Source organism: Gymnogyps californianus, chromosome 11, assembly GCF_018139145.2.
Source record: "Gymnogyps californianus isolate 813 chromosome 11, ASM1813914v2, whole genome shotgun sequence".
Classification (NCBI taxonomy): domain Eukaryota; kingdom Metazoa; phylum Chordata; class Aves; order Accipitriformes; family Cathartidae; genus Gymnogyps; species Gymnogyps californianus.
Window position 1 is genome coordinate 21,051,323 of NC_059481.1, and position 15,966 is coordinate 21,067,288.

The window sequence follows — 15,966 nt, forward strand, 5'->3', positions numbered from 1 at the left end:
CCTGCGCTCTCTTGCAGGAGCAGCACAAGGACCCGCACAAGGGTCCCCGGGACAGGGGTGTCCCCCAAAACTGGCCTGAGCCCAGGGAAGGGCCCCATCTGCACCCCGGAGTTCATTGCTCGCTGCAGCAGATCGTGGCAGGTGAACGGCACTGGCACCCTCATGTGGTGGCCGGGATCAGCGTGTGCTCGCAGCCCAAACAAGCGGTACAGGGAGACTGGAGGGCACCGGGAGGGTCCCGCTGAGGAGCAGAGAGGGGCCCAGGACAAGAACCGAGCCTGACGCCGGTCTGTAGGCCAGCATGGCACAGGGAGGGAGTGCACAGCTGATGCTGCAGGGACTAAGTCGAGAAATCAGAGTAGCGGGGCTGGAAGGGTTCTTGCAAGGTCACCCCTCTATCCTGTGACCAGCGGCAAAGAAACCCCCCTTTTGCAGTCAGCTCCCTCTTGGCCACTGGGAAGCCATACACAGGAGGAACCAAAGTCCTGCCTTACCACGATTTAAGCTCATGCCTCCTAGTCCTGCCCATCCTGGGTTTGCAGAACGGGTTATTCCTTTCTCCTCACACCGCCTTCCTATGGATTTGAAGGCCAACAAACAGCATTTACTCAATCAACCCAAGGCGTCACTCAACGTGTCACCCCATATCCATGGCAACACTGAGTGCAAGCAAACACAGGAAAGGCTAGAAAATGTAAGGAGTAGGGAACACTCATGTGCCACACTTACCCTGACAAATTAGATACGGGGAGAAAGCTGTGGGGCCCAGACCCACGCCAGAGACCTTGCACTGGCTGAACTGAAATGGCTGTGGCAGAAAGAGTGGCTCCCGTGTAGCTCCAGGAAAGGTTTGCTGCGAGAAGAGCCACTACCTGGTTCTTCATGAAAAGGCAGCATCATCTCTCAAGCCTGGAGAAAGACAATGCTGACAGGAGCAAGCACCCAGTTTTGTAAATTTTTTGGCTGTTTTGGACCTTTTTTTTTGTGCCTACCTCAGACCTCCCCGAAACAGATGTGATTCTCCCCTCAACCTCAGCTCAGCCACTGCCTGGTTCCTTCCTCCTCAGACTATCAAAATGGAAAAGAAAATAAAAGACAAAACCAGCCCCAGATGCTGAAACAGGAGAAGTAACTAAAACTCTGGGTGAAGAACGCTTTTAACTCCCTCCTGCACCCACTGCTGTGCCCCGGCGGTGTGGTAGATGAGAGCACCTCATCCCCTGGAAACACCAAACCCTGAACCCTGCTTTCAGGGAAAAAAAAAACAACCCACCCTGTATTTCCCACAGAATAGAAATCCCTCTCCTCCCAAATCGGGTTTGGAAACAGAATTAAACCACCCACAGCCTCGAAGTAGCAGCACTTAGTCGAGCCACGCTGAGGTAAAGGGTGGCACCGGCCTAGGTAACAGCCGTGCGGCCCCCTGACCGAAATGGCGGTAGCTGCATTTTCCCCCTCAACTCATCCCAAAACGGCCCGAAAACACCGTTTTTGTCGGAAAGAGGGTTTCTTTTATTTATTTTCCTTTAAATGACAGTTAAAGAGGCGCTGTGCGGCGGCGGGGCGGCGACTGTCAGCCCGCCCGTGAGGCGGCGGGGCCGCGCCTGTCAGCCCGCCCTGAGGCGGCGGCGGCGGCGGCGGGCTGGCGGGGCCGGCGGGCCGCGCCATGGGGGACGACCTGGCGTCGGAGGGCGATACCCGTGAGTGGGGGCGAGGCGGGGGCTGCCCCAGCGGGGCGGGGGGCTCCGCGCCCTGAGGGGGGGCTTTGTGTGGCGGGAGAGGGCGGCCGCGGCCTCCCCCGGGCCCGGGGCCGGGGGGGACGGACTCAGGGGCAGGGCCGAGGTGTTTTAAAGAATAACAAGATGCATAAAAATCCGTTCAGAAACAAAGTAGGTGTATAACCTACGCGGGAATCGAGGTTTTTGCCTCAAAGCACCCTGTATCCCTAAGATGCTGCATATAACGCCGGTGCCCCCCACTTCAGCGTTTTGGCCCCCTTTATCGACCAGTCCCCGGCCATCCTGGGTTGTCTTTGTGTCCTGCAGCCTCAAGCAGAGCCCAGCAGACAGTTTTAGTGCATTTCTTTGCATGCCTTTCATCTCCTTTGCTGCTTTTTTTAAATCTCTTGCATAATGAACTGCCTGTGGGTTGGTGCGTTGCACTGAGGGTAAATCGCTTAAATTGGTTTCCACGCTGTTTGGGATGACTGAGTTCATATTCGGTACCATAAGGTATGAAATACCTTGGAACCTGAGCTCAAAAGAGAAGGAAGAACTGCTAAATATCTACTGAAATGCTGCTGTTGGACGGGTGCATGCCATGATGAGGAGAGCATTTACATTTACAGGGCTAGCTTCGCCGGTGTGGACACTAAGTAGGAAACTCAGACCATCAAATGGTTTCCCATGTGTTGCTGAGAATAAATAAACTGTGGCTTCTACAACCTTAGCGATGCAAGGTTTGTTACTGCATCTTCCAAGGTAGAGGAAAGAATGAATGAGTCAAGGGGCAGTTTGGCATCTCTTGACAATGATGCTTTGTGCAATCATAAAATGTAAGAACACATTTCTGTCACCTGGAGAGCAGGGGCAGCAACATTTGCTTAACTGAAACATAGGGTTTACTCCACTGAACGGAGGTAAGCGTTTGCAAGGAGGTAGTATGTGTGTAGCCATTGGTGTTAATAATTAACATAAACTCCACAGGTTTTTCCTAAGTTCTCCTGATATTTCTGCTCAAATGAAGGGTCTATGTGGTGTGGAAATGCAGTCCTGTTAACACAACTGACCAGACGAGAACGGGGTCTCAATATACAGCACAGAAAATCCTGTTCCTGCAGAAATCAGTGTCCAAATCCTGCTGCTTTCAGTGAAGCAGCAAGTTCAATGCTCTTGAATGACCCTTTCTGGTATTAAGATTTGTGTTATTTGTGTTTTTCTTGAGCTAAAGGTTTTTGTTTGAAGGTAAGAGGAACAGAAATTGGAGGATGAGGTTATACCTCTGTTGCCTTAAGAGTCCACGGTGGGGGTGCCTTTTTTCTGTGCCCTCCAGAGAGAAATGGGGTAGTGCTATTTAGACAGCAAGTCTCCTGTTTCTCTCCTCAGTGTGGTGGAACAGGAACAATAATATGTTTCGATGCCTCTCGTACGGCATGTGGTTAGTGTCTAGTTGATACGTTGATACAAACTGAAGTTGCGTTGAGCCCCTGCTACCCTCAAACTGCAGCCTGAGATCTGCAGAAATGTAGAAGAGAGCAGGGCATCCGAGACAGCTCTCCAGCAGGATGTGACAGGCTGAGGGTCTGACTCAAGCGCTTGTCAAAAGAATTCCCCAAAAGCACTAGGGCAGAGACTGAGTCCAACAAAAACTGACACCAGCCTTGCCAAAAACCTTGAGAGCCTCCCTGTGGGGCTGCGGCAGGCCCAGAGTCACAGCCTTCCTCTCGTTTCTTGGCATGAAGGTTTGTTCGATCAAGGAGAAGATTGCTGGGGCAAGGCCCAGCATGGAGAGTAAACACCCTTAAATTGTGCCTAACTGTGCAGGACAAATACTGCCGGTTGTGGTAAATTATGCCCAGAACTGCCACGGTCTGTTAAGAGATGCAACACTGATCACGGGCCAGGCTAGCGGTTTTGTGCTGCTTGGCTGATTCAGGTTACCCGGAGGGGCACAACAGGACCACGTGTAAAGGCCTTCTTGTAGAGCAGTGGGATGTAAGTGGAGGGATGGAGGAAAGGGTCTGTGTCATCTGCCTGAGCCCTCACACCAGCTCTGGGCCTCAGAGGATGCCCAGAGGACACGGACCTAATGGATCAAAAGGTTTTGCAGCTGGAGCAAGCCCAGGCAGAGAAAGACACTGAATTAGAAGAGAAGCTGGTAGGACTGGATGTGGCACCACTGATGTGGCACAGGGGTACTCAGGAAAGGGGAGATAGTGGGAGAGGACAAATCCAGCAAACATGCCAACGTCTGTAGGGCTGGGATTCTTGCTGGAAGAATCTTTCTGCAGTCATCCTTCCTTGAAGCCACCGGTGCCAGTGAGATGAAGGGAAGGTTTGTTGGGGCATGCTGCTCCGTGCTCCTTGCCAGCACTGTTTTAATGCCCGCTCTTCTGTCTCTGCTGCAGTGCTTCACTCAGAGAAAGAGTTCCACGATGCGGCAAAGCGTAATGACACGGCCAGAATGGAGGAGCTCATCAGGAGAGGGGTCGACATCAAAGCCAAAAACAATGTAAGTAAGTCCTGGGTTTTTCCACCTCTAAGCTGCAGGGAGTGCTGAGGCTGTGTTTCAGAACTGCGGCTCCTTAATGCTACTCTTCTCATTAGCTGCTCAATTGGTCAAAGCTTTAAAATACACGACCCAGTGCTAAATAGGGCCTGTGGCAATGAAGCAATTTCACATCACACTGAAACCCACAGCCCTGTCATCCTGGCCAGACTGGAAAGTTGGAAGCACTGAGGGAGGGTGATAATTTATGGTTCCCCTTGGAACCCTTGTGCCAGATAGACATGGCTGCAATGAAAGGCTTTGATTTTGCTATCTCTGTACGCCAAGGCTGTGGGACTAATTCAGTTCCTGGTGCAGGTCTCCCCTTGTTGACCAGTAGGTTCCTGGAAATATGTGATTGCACCCATCTTTACTCTTTCAATCTGTCCATCCATGGTCAGTGATGTTTCTTATTCCTGTGCTGTCATTATAGTCCAGAAGTGCAGTTTCTGAGTAGAAGGTGACTAGCACCTGGCTGCCTGACAAGAGAGCAAAGAGACAGAGGGCTATGTCCAAAGAAAACCCTGCACAGCGTGAGAAATTCTGGCTCCATGGATGGCAAAGGAGATTTTGGCCTTCAGGAAGGCTGGTAATTACACATGCACTCTGCATACATCAGCCTTCCTTCTCTCCTTCCTTCCCTTCCAGACAGACCGGACAGCCCTGCACTGGGCCGCAGGAGCAGGGAACGTGGATGCTGTGCGATTGCTCCTGGATCACGATGTTCCGGTGGATGACAAAGACAGTGTATGAAGGCGGATCTCCCTTGCGTGTCATGCAAATGTGTTCTGTGTGGGGGAGCGCCAGGGACTGGGTGCTGGGCTGGTAGTTACAGACTGCACCTTTGCCCTGGGTGGGTGGCACAAGGCATTGCAGTGGTTGGGAAGCTGTGGCGTCCCTGCTGAGGCAGGTGCAGTGCCTTTCTGGAGAAAGCCTTGTTTTCAGATATGTTTGTGCTCTGTCTTTGGCCTTTTCCTTGCACGCACAGTGACCGGGAAGTAGGCTGGTAGAATCTGTGAGGTTTTCTGTACAGCATGGGGATGCTTGGCTTCTTCAGGTCGTGTTGTTGGGGCTTGTGGGAAGACAGTGACAGCCAGCAAGTTCTCCCTCCCCCGTAACAACCAGGCTAATACACACCATTGACTAGGAAGTGGCTGTCAAGAGGCAGGTCTCTGCTCAGCTGCTGCGACCATCTGTGGCAGGAATAATAGTAATTGCAGAAAGCGGGGCTAAAAAAAACCCAGAGAGAAACAAAAATATTTGGGAAACTTCACTAAGCTAGAGGGACAGCTTTCCTCCAGGGTGGGGATGGCGGCGGCTGCAGTTTAGCTGTAAGTATCTCTCTTCTCTTCCGCCCAGTTTGGAATGAGTGCGCTTCTCCTGTCTGCCTGGTTTGGCCACCTCCACGTCCTGCAGATCCTTGTCAATGCTGGGGCCAAGATTAACTGTGTCAATAGGGTGAGAGAGTCTCTCTACGTGAGTCCATCATGTGGCTCTAGGCAGTGACGGGGGGGGAGAGAGAGAGGCTTACCTGTGAGCTAAGGTAATCGTGTGTGACAGCATCTGCTATGGGGACTGCCATCTGCACTTCTGTCTTATTCCTAAAACGGGTGTAATAATTGTAGCTATAGAGACGTACACGGCTTTCTCAGCTCACATTTGTGCAGTGCTGAGGTGGAAGGTGTTACAGAAATGGGAAATGAGTTTAGTGAACGAGCAGTCCCTGTATTTTGAAATAGACCTTGGTTGGGAAAAGGAGCATTAATACATCAGTCATAACTTGCTGTCTGCAGCACAAGCTAGTTTAGCCCTAGAGGTGCAGGGAGGCATGGAATGGGTCTTTGCTAACAGGAAGAAGTTGTTAAAAGAGACTGTCCTGCAGTCTTGGACTTGTTAAATGAGCGGTCCTTTATCTCCTCTCCAGAATGACAGGAACCTGCTCCACTGTGCGGCTCAGAGGGGACACATCCGGGTGATGGAGTTCATCATGGAGGACTTGGAGGACATGTGTGTGGATAAGACAGACAAGGTAGGAAGGCTTTCACTGCTTTGTTTCACGAAGTCTGATCTTACTCTGCTAAGCTTAGCAGGAATGTTGCCCTTGGTCTTGAGAAGGGACTCGGAGTCAGATGCTACTCCAGGAAGCCCTCCTGCAGAGCGGGGCGTAGGGATGATGGGGATTCTGGCTCTGGTCAAGCTTCAGCAGCCAGGGCTTCCCAGTGTAGCCTTTTGTAGAATAAATTCAGGGATTTCAGTGTCCTCTCTTGCAGCTGATGCTCCAGAGTGTATTGTAGGTAAGTAATAACCAAGGGTAGCCCTCTCCCAGCATGTTCCGGCATTGGCTGATCTTTCTTGAAGACAGCACAAGAACACACAGGAGCTAGTGCACACTCTTTTCCACTCCATGGCCTTCATGGTTCCAAGAGTGATCCCCACTCTGATGCTTGGCAGTTAAATGAAGCAACAAGAGGTCTGGCTTTCCCCAAAAGGGGTTCTGACTCACTTGATAACTGGGGTCTCAGATATTAATTCCGTTTTTTTATCCTTAGTTGCTTTTAGTAAACTATTTATTATCCTCTATTTGTATGAAATAAACGCTGAAAAGATCTCTTTTCCAGTGTTTGGCGAGACCAAAGTGCTTGGAGTTGTTAGCCCCAGTGGGTAGTTCTGTTCACCTTGTTTTGTTAGGGTCATCCTAAATGTAAAGCAGAATAAAAGTTAAGAGCAGGATAAAAGATAACAATTTTTGAAGTGCAGCACTTTTTCTTCCTGTGGACTGGGTTATCGCGCAAGGCATTATTATATTGCTTGCAGCAGATGATCTAATCTTTTGCTTTCTGAGCCTTTCTTGGACTGTATTTCTTTGTTTCCTTTCAAAGATGGACAGGACAGCGTTTCACCTGGCTGCAGAGTATGGGCGGCTGGAGGTGGTGGAGTTCCTAATTCGACTGGGTTGTTCTCACAGTGCCAAAGACAAGGTACGGGCATAAAACCACACGCAAAGGAGGTAAAGTCCAAGGATTAGAGGATGTGAAAGTCAGTGAACGGGAAACCAACATGCAGGCAAGTTATCAGCAGTTGTAACTGTGGCTGTGGTATGTCAGGGCTTTTTTTCCCTATCCACTTGCAAGCCATTTGCACCTCAGTCCGTGTTGGATTTATCTCCAGGACTTTTCAGACAGGATACACAGCGAGCCTGGTGGACCATGCTCCAGTTTAAGGTAGCTGGGTTTCTTCCCTCCCTGCTACACCTATTAGAAGACTGTTTGAGACTTGTGCTGCTGGTTACAACCTCCTTTTCAGTCACGCTGGATATACTCTGTGCAAGGTTGTGGTGTATGAACACTCAGTCCTGGGATACATATATGTATGAAGTGATGTTTACTTTCAGGAAGAAAATACAGCATTGCATTTAGCTGCTAAAAATGGACACCTCTCTGTGCTGCAGAAGATTATAGATGTTGGAGTGGACCTTGATGAAAAGAACTTAGTAAGTACACTTAAATGAAATAAAAACCACATCAGTTTTGCCCTTTCCCTCCCTAAAAATACTCTCCTGCCACAGTCATTACGCTGAATAGTCAGTATTGACTGGAGAGGTCTAGAAGATAGCTGATTTTATCTAAACCATATGTGTGTAAATGCAGGTCACACTTGCAGAATATCAGTGAAAGGCAACATCCTTCTTGGACCAATATCCAATTCTAAAGTGTTGTCTTTTCTTCCTGCTGTATCTGCTGACCTACCTTATCGCTCTATTTAATCTCCCTTTTTCTCCCTGACCCTTGTACATTCAAGTGCCTAAATGGTTATTGAGTGTGTTTTTAAACTAAACTTCACAATGCTTTATAGTATTGACTTAGTCACTGAACATATGGACCTTCTGTTTGAGATCTCTCTTTGACAGATCTGCTTTGGGAAATTATGTGGCTGGAACACAGTTAATGATTTAGATAGCAAATATTGGCTTAGTAACGCTGTTACTTATTCCAGGGCACACTCTGTTTATCCGCAATTTTTTTAGTCTTACTTGGTTACTGTCTTTGAAAAGTGTATTTGATTGTGATTAAGATCTGAAAGAAAGGGAAAACCACCTTCTGTGGTAACTCTGGTAGCATTTGTCTTCCCCCAGATGAGCTGCCCTTTGTGCGGAGAGCAATAATAAAACCAGATTAAATCACTTGGGAATTCTGCGTGTTTCTGTTTTCTTGTAAAGAAATGAGCTGCAGCCCTCAGAAGGGAGAACCAGTGGTTGAGGGCCACAGGTTTCCAGTTTTGCCTATGGCTGTCTCTGGGCTCCAAACCAGGAGAACGGTTTGTCTTCATTGTCCGCGTGAAATCCTTTTTTGTTTGCCAATGGGCTGAAGGGGAGAAAAGATGGTGAACACGATGTCTGTCTTGTGGCCCATGGGCCAGCTATTTCCAGTGGCATAAGGACAGAGCAGTACTCTGATATGTCATGGCAGATAATTGTGTTCTTTATTTTCCTAACAATCGATTAGAGATCCCTGGCCCTCAGAATTGGTATTTTAACGTGTCGTGGATTCAGAAGACAGGGCAGAGGCTTACTCATTCCACTGCTCTGTCTTGACCTTGTCTACAGAAATGCTGCTTGTCTCCTTTTTTGCCCTGTCCAGGAAGGACTTACGGCTCTGCACCTGGCTGCTGAGGGGGGTCACAGCGACTGTGTGAAGCTGCTCTTGGAAGCAGGTGCCGATGTCAATGCCCAAACCCAGGTTAGCTCCGTGGAGGTGATTCCATTTCCAGACACTACTTTGTGGATTTTTGCCCAGACCTGTGGCCTCCCAGGGAGGGCACCCGTTATCGGGTGAGGCTGTGTGGAGCCCAGCGCTTCGGAAATAGTGCAGGGAGTCCAGAGGAAAGTACACACGGCTTTGTACGAACAGGCGGGTGAAGCTCCTTGGGACTGGTTTGGCTGTGGAGACAATCTCTATGAATTTGTCGGTATAGGGGCATGGAGCTCTTGCAGGAGGGAAGCAGGGAGATCTCTGTGGATAGTCTGTAACAACTGCAGCCTCTGAGACGAAGCCCTGACTAATACCCATCTCTTCTGACTTGCCTCTCAGAAGAAGATGAACTGCCTTCATTACGCAGCACTGCATGGCTACGAGGAGTTAGCCAGGATCCTCATGGATGCAGGAATCCACACAGACGCTGTTAATTATGTAAGTCCTGCTCAATGCTCTCATCGCTTACAAAAAGGCAAAGGCGGTTTGCGGAGCTGTTGAAGAGCACAAAGCAACTCTGCAAGGACCAGTGCTGCTGTGGGGTCTGTGCTTATGGGGCAGTATCCCCAGTCCACCCAGAGCCCAGGCTGGCAGCTGTCTTACAATAAGACATGCTGGGCACAGCATGGTCCTTTCAGTGCCATGAGCTAAGCTCTTCCTAAGCACGGGGTCTTCTTTCCACAGCAAAATGCATCGGCGACACACATCGCGGTACTGCAGAACTTCCCAGCCATGGTGAAGCTCTTCATCGACGCAGAGTGTGACCTTGACATTCCAGATAATGTAAGACTGCAGCTCCTGTACTTTGTCTTTGAAATGTGAACCCATTTCATGGGGGATTTGATCGCCTTGGGGACAGGATTAAAGAGGAGTGCTTTAAAATGGGGAAAACCTGGAAGCGCAACTTAGGAAACATGAAACCTGTGAAAGATTCTGAGTGTTGCAGTGAGGTAATCGCTTGATGGCATTCAACATGTGGGCTGTGCCATGTCCCTGGAACCTGTGCACAGTGACATTGCGTAGCCAGGCTCTCTTCTCCCTGCTGGAAGCAAGTGGGAGAAATTTCAGGCCGGAAGATACTTTGCAAAATGTTTGGGGGGCTGAGAATGGGAGGCAAGCCTGGAGGTAGCTGGTTGTCTCACCAAATTGTAATTTTGTGAATGAGGGGCTTTGTGTAGCTCGTTTGTAATGTTTCGGTTAATGTTCATTCTTGTAGTGACATTCTCTCCTGATGACACCATAGAATTGCCACATTTTGTGTTTGAATTTAGTTGTTTCCATTAAACAGGCCCAAGGTGCGTACGGTTTACAGTGCATACGCATTAACCCAGCCCTGTGTCCCAGGAACAAAGAATTGGCACAGGTCCTTTCCTCCCTTGGCCAAACTATCTGCCTACAAAAATTGTTTAAATAACAGGAAATAGTACAGTCCTATAAGTGACCCTAGGGAGCTTTATGGAACTGAAGAGGTTCCTTCTTCAGACTGAAATGTTACCAGGGAGGCTTCCTAGTGCTGATGCTGGGACAGGGACAGACCAGTTCCGCTCAGCCTGAGGAACCCAACTCCAGTTTGAGGTAGGAAGGTGTTTGGCCCTCAATTATAAAGGGATAGAGGGAAAGGAGGGCAGAGCTGACAGCATTCTTATAGTGCTTCCTCCTGGTATTGTTCTGTCCTGTCCTTCCAGTCTCACACTTGTACTCCTCTGAAATTTAGTCCTTTCACCCTCCTTCTGCAGAGGCAGCAGACCTCACTCCACCTCGCTGCGGAGCATGGCAGGCAGGACATTGCTGAAATGATTCTCATTGCAGGAGTTAATCTGAAGCTAACAGACAAGGTAAATGTCTCCATGGGTTGAATAGATTCTGTGGGCACATGGAGGGAAAATATGGATGGTCTTTGCCACTGTTTTTTATAATTTTCAAGGAAGGCTAGTAATAACATTAAAATCTGGATATTTCCAGGGATAAGGCTTTGAAACACTGCTGAGTAGGTTACTTTGATGTGTTTTCCAGGAAAGAAGTGGCTGGTTCTTAGGAAGGTAGAAAACAGTTCATACAGTGAGCAAACTTTTTCTTCTCAAAGTTGTTCTAGTTCCTTCTACTTCTACTTGTGCTATCATGCACATTAGTATCAAAGATCTTCTCGAATAATGATAAATAATATACCTCAAGAATTACAGCACACATGTTTTAATAGGTTAAAAGTATCTGGTTGGTATAGATCTGGCACTGGTATCCAGGGCTTTTGCCCTCTAATTAAACCAACAAAAGGAATTCTAGAGGAATCAGGCAAGTTGCGTGCAGCCTGAAAGCCTGGTATGTGCCCAGAAAATGCTGAAGGGGGCTTGGGCAGAGATTAAAATAGTGTCTGCCATTCACAGTGGGTTAAAGCACATACATACGGACTCCAAGCCACCTGGCTGAAACGGCCTTCGGCTGCGGTGAATGTTTGCCACCTTCCAGCAGTCTGTGGAACCACAGGGAGACTCAGCGCAGGGAACACGTTCACACTTTTCTGTGTGAAATTGGGTTTCTGCTCACATCTGAGGCGAGAACTGTTCTCACTGGCATGCCTGATGGCTGGGCTGGCTCGCTTTCCTTCATGCAGCTTTCAAGTCTTGTTCTTTTCTGCTATACACTTATACACTTTTAGATATAAATACAAATTGCCCTCCCACCCAATCCAAAATGATGCTCGTGTAAGGAGCGTAATTACATTTTCATAGTCCCATCAGCCTGTGCTTCTAGGAGACTGTTTCTAATCATGTGTATGTGGAGCCTATAAAATTAATGAGGTTGTATAAATCACTTCAGTTTCATGTGTCAGCAAACCCGCTGTGCAAAAGGCTGTAAAATGCCTGGGACTGTAGTGCTGAGCTGGTCCTTTGATGGCCGCACCCACGTTGCTGGGAGCCTGAAAGCACCCTGCCATCCACCGTGGGTTACAGGATGCTTTCCCAACCGCTTCTGCCAAACCGGCAGATCCCCTGCGGCAACAGAGGAGATGCTGCAGAGCCTAGAAAAGGACTCCCTGTGCCCTGCACGCAGTAGCTCGAAGCTAGAACCAGAATCATAGAATATCTCAAGATGGAAGGGACCCATAAGGATCATCGAGTCCAACTCCGTGCTCCTCGTAGAGCAGGTAGTAGTTGGTAGAGGTCTTTCATCCCGGCTGGGTGCATTGCTCAATAGGCCATGCTGCCTGCTGCTACAGACTGCCGGGTGGGCATGGAGAGCGTACCTCCTAAGCGTGCAAGGTCTTTTCCAGCTCATTTTTCCCCTTCTAATTTCAGCAAGGGAAAACATCTCTGGATGTCGCCGCCCGAGGCAATCACATCAACTTGGCGGACATGATTATCAAAGCCGATCGGTTTTACAAATGGGAAAAGGTGAGCAGCTTACACCACCGTCCCCTGCGCTTTCCAGGGCAGATGTAGCTTTATCCTCTCCATTGAGACTCCACATTACCAGCTGTCAGAAGGCAAAGAAATACAGGACATCCTGTGACAGCCTGACCTCTCGTCACCTTACTTAAGAAAAACAAAAGTCCTCACCATGCCAACAACATCTACTTAAGGCTTTCCTTATTTAAAAAAGCCTCTGTTGTTAAAAACCCCAGGCTGCGCTGAAGGGAACAGGGATTTTCAAAGATTCTTTGGCAGCTGTTCCCAAAGCCCTGTAGAAGGGAGTGGGATAGCATTAGTTCCTTTTCCCAGAAGGAGAAACTGAAGCACTGAGCAGGAAAATGCTTGGCTCAAGGTCACCAAATGGGACGTGGGGAGTTTTTCAGCAGTGGAAGGGAGCCTTGCGAGCAGAGTGATCAGTTCTTGTTGGAGTCATACAACCGATTTCCCTCTCAAACTTCCCCACAGCTGGGGCTGTTCCTCCTGCGTTTCCCAGTGAGGCCCAGCAGCCTCTCTCCTGCCACGGCCCCGTGTGCAAGGCGCAGCTGCTCAGCCCCGGTCCCCCCAGCTGAAACCCTGCCTACCCCAAGCCTGCGCCCAAACCAAGCTGAGCAGAGGGCGTGCTGAAAGTACAGCCAAACGCCACGTCCCTTGCGTCTTCCTAAGACTTTGGGCATCCTCCCATACCAGGACAGACAGTGCTCTGGCGGGGAAAGAAAAGGAAAGAAAGGAGGGAGTACGCCTGTGGCTCAGGCGCAGCTTCAGGAGTAATGCTGTGTATATCAGGGCCTTGCATGGGCTTCCCGCACAGCCCTGGGGAAAGTCATTTAGCCTCTTTGCAGTCTAGCGTGTAAAGAAGGCGAGCGCGCGCCTATGTTGCAGGGGAGCAAGGAGATTTAGTTAAAGGATTCTGCGTACCAGCCCCAGATAAAAGGCACTGTAGAAATGCAAATTGCGATTTGCATGGGCTTCCACAGCAAAGCTGCTATTAACAGTGTTTGTTAACGTGCATAGTTAGAACAGAGTGAAACAAGAGAATAAAGAGAATTAAAAAAACGTGCTGTGCCAGGATGAACTCACAGCGACCTGCAGAGCTGAGGATGTGGGAGGCTGCAGAATGACAGGTCCATCCGCAGCCTCCCAGCTGAAACCCCTGTGCTGGCTTTGCAGGACAATCTGAACAGCGACTCCGACTCCTGGGTGGCAAAGCACTTGACCTTTAAGCAAGATCACAGGCTGGAAACACAGCACATTCGCTCGGTAATGTGGAGATTAGCTACTAAGTACCTCAAACCTGGTGAATGGAAGAAGCTGGCACATTACTGGAAATTCACTGATGCCCACATTAGGGCCATTGAGCAACAATGGACAGGTATACAACACTGCCCAGGTATTTTCCTTCCTTCACGTGGACTGTGTTTCTAGGAGATAAGTCTGCAGTAATAGCAAAGCATGAAGAAAACCAGCTGGCTTATTTGAAACAACCAAAAGATGAGGTTAAAAAGCCTGTTTTTAATGAATGTGGAGTTATCTACACACTGGAATTTGTCTAGGAGTAAAGCACACAAGCATGGGGGTTAGTGGTTCATTGCTTGCTCCTGAGGCACTTCCCAGACCTGTGAGCTCTTGCTGCAATTCTTGTTCTATAGGACAGAAGAAACTTGCTGGGTTTATTTTTTTCTTTTAAGGAGCTGAACCAAGAAGGCAGTGATGTCCCATTTAGAATTTAAAAGAGAGACATTAGCAGAAGCAGGTTCTGAGTTTCAGAAGCAGATCACCGCTGCTTCAGTTACTGTAAGGATTCCTGTAGTTTGCATGATGCGAGCAAGGGGCTAAGCTATGCTCTGAAGGCAGAAACTCTGTATTGCCATGAAAGGTTGTCTGACAAATCCAAGCTCATTCATGGCCCAGTCCATTAAGTTTAACATTAATCTAGCAATCACACCACAACCAGGAATTAAGCTAAACTGTACTTTAAAGCCTCCTAGTAAAATCCAAAGAGGAGGGAGGGGTGTCCAAACCCACCAGTTGAGAAATCGGCTCCGTCAGGGCCGTGCACTGTAAGTGCAGGATTTCAGTTGTGGTTTGATCTTGCCAGGCACTAAAAGCTACAGGGAGCATGGCCACAGAATGTTGCTTATCTGGCTCCATGGCGCAATCACGGCAGGAGAAAATCCAATCAAGGGATTGTACGAAGGCCTTGTGGGAATCGGAAGAAGAGATTTAGCAGGTAATACTTTTGTCTTCCTTCAAATAACGCACAGTGAGCGCTACCTGAATTCTGTGGTTACAGAACATACACAGAGGAAAGCTTCAGTGAAGGCAATTCACACAAGCTGGAAGCCGCCCTGTCATGCTACCATGGCACGTCATTTCTTTCTCTTCCTTTTTACTTTGATAAATTAACACATCCTGCCACAGCGTTATACTTTCTGTGCAGCAGAACGTTCTCTCTTCTTTTACAGAAAGCATTCGTAAAAAAGCAAACGCAGACTCTGCCTCTCCACGGAAGTGCACAGCAATGTAACACCGGGAGGGCACCAGTGGTTCCTTCAACTGATGCGGCCTCAGCTTGGCTTAGAGCTGCAGGAGAAACCCTTGCTCCGCTACTCATCAGAAGGCAGCTGCAACTTCAGGGCTTCTCGTCATAAACAGCCAGCATCGCTGCTGCCGCCTTCGCGGTCTGAAACAACAAGGGTATCAGCAAACACGAACGGTGTAAAACGGCTCTTTACGCAGAAGGGAGATTCTTACCAGCTATCGGGTACGGTCGGGGGGCTGTAGTAAGAGTTCAGTGCGCGAGCCTCACTTGTCATACTGTGAGCATCAGGAAATACTACGCTATTTTACTGTAACTTGTTTACATCACATTTTTGTATACAAATTATTAAACTGTCAATTTTTTAAGTTATTGAGGGGAAAGCCTTTGTTTTCAGGAGTGCTCTTTACTTACCTTTTTGGGGGGAGGGGGTGTCTGTCACTTGTGTCTTAGCTGTGTTCATAAATTCCCACCCCAGTAGGGAAGTTAAGAAGAAGAGTCAAGGGTACCGCTTGGTCCTCTTGGAACCTTAAGGGTCGCAATCTTTAACGTTTCGACTCTTCACAAAAAGTACATTAACATACACTGTTTGTAAGTGTACATTAACATACATGTACTGTTTATAAATCAAATGGGTAACTTTTTTAATCCCTAGGTTACAGCTGGAAAAGTGTAAGATAAGAATGGTTGTGGGTTATCTACGCAGCCTCTGACAAGGACATAGGGTTTTCTTAAATACCAATCTGTCATGTAATACTTCGTATTTATTTTTTATGGTGTTTCAAGGGGAAAATAATGTCTGTATTTCAATAAATCCAGATTTTACCCTTAAATTTGCAAGTTATGCTTTAGTCATTCTTTATTAAAAAATACTACAGAATTCTTAGTTGGAGCTAAACCAGTGCAACCTTGTAATTCAAGCTGTTCCATGCCTGAGGTGAACTCAAGCGGAAGGGGCTGGTTTTCTTAATCTCTAGAGGTATCTGTGGAGGCAAACCAGGACTGCGGT

General features: G+C 48.4%; 1 protein-coding gene across 1 annotated transcript; it reads left to right on the plus strand.

The window, feature by feature from the left end:
• Positions 1 to 1,664: 1,664 nt before the first annotated feature.
• Positions 1,665 to 15,778, plus strand: ANKDD1A (ankyrin repeat and death domain containing 1A). The gene is made up of 13 exons (XM_050903425.1): positions 1,665 to 1,700; positions 4,127 to 4,230; positions 4,915 to 5,013; positions 5,626 to 5,724; positions 6,191 to 6,295; positions 7,146 to 7,244; positions 7,658 to 7,756; positions 8,904 to 9,002; positions 9,354 to 9,452; positions 9,699 to 9,797; positions 10,751 to 10,849; positions 12,308 to 12,403; positions 14,884 to 15,778. The coding sequence occupies exons 1-13, from the start codon at positions 1,667 to 1,669 to the stop codon at positions 15,067 to 15,069; spliced, it is 1,317 nt and encodes a 438-aa protein (XP_050759382.1). The 5' UTR covers positions 1,665 to 1,666; the 3' UTR covers positions 15,070 to 15,778.
• Positions 15,779 to 15,966: the final 188 nt, after the last annotated feature.

What these genes read in the sequence shown, in the direction of transcription:
- ANKDD1A (XM_050903425.1), top strand. Translation starts at nt 1,667, where the DNA reads ATGGGGGACGACCTGGCGTCGGAGGGCGATACCC. An exon ending in ACACAGACGCTGTTAATTAT is followed by an intron (nt 9,453 to 9,698) that starts GTAAGTCCTGCT and finishes TTCTTTCCACAG; the next exon opens with CAAAATGCATCGGCGACACA. An exon ending in ACCTTGACATTCCAGATAAT is followed by an intron (nt 9,798 to 10,750) that starts GTAAGACTGCAG and finishes CTCCTTCTGCAG; the next exon opens with AGGCAGCAGACCTCACTCCA.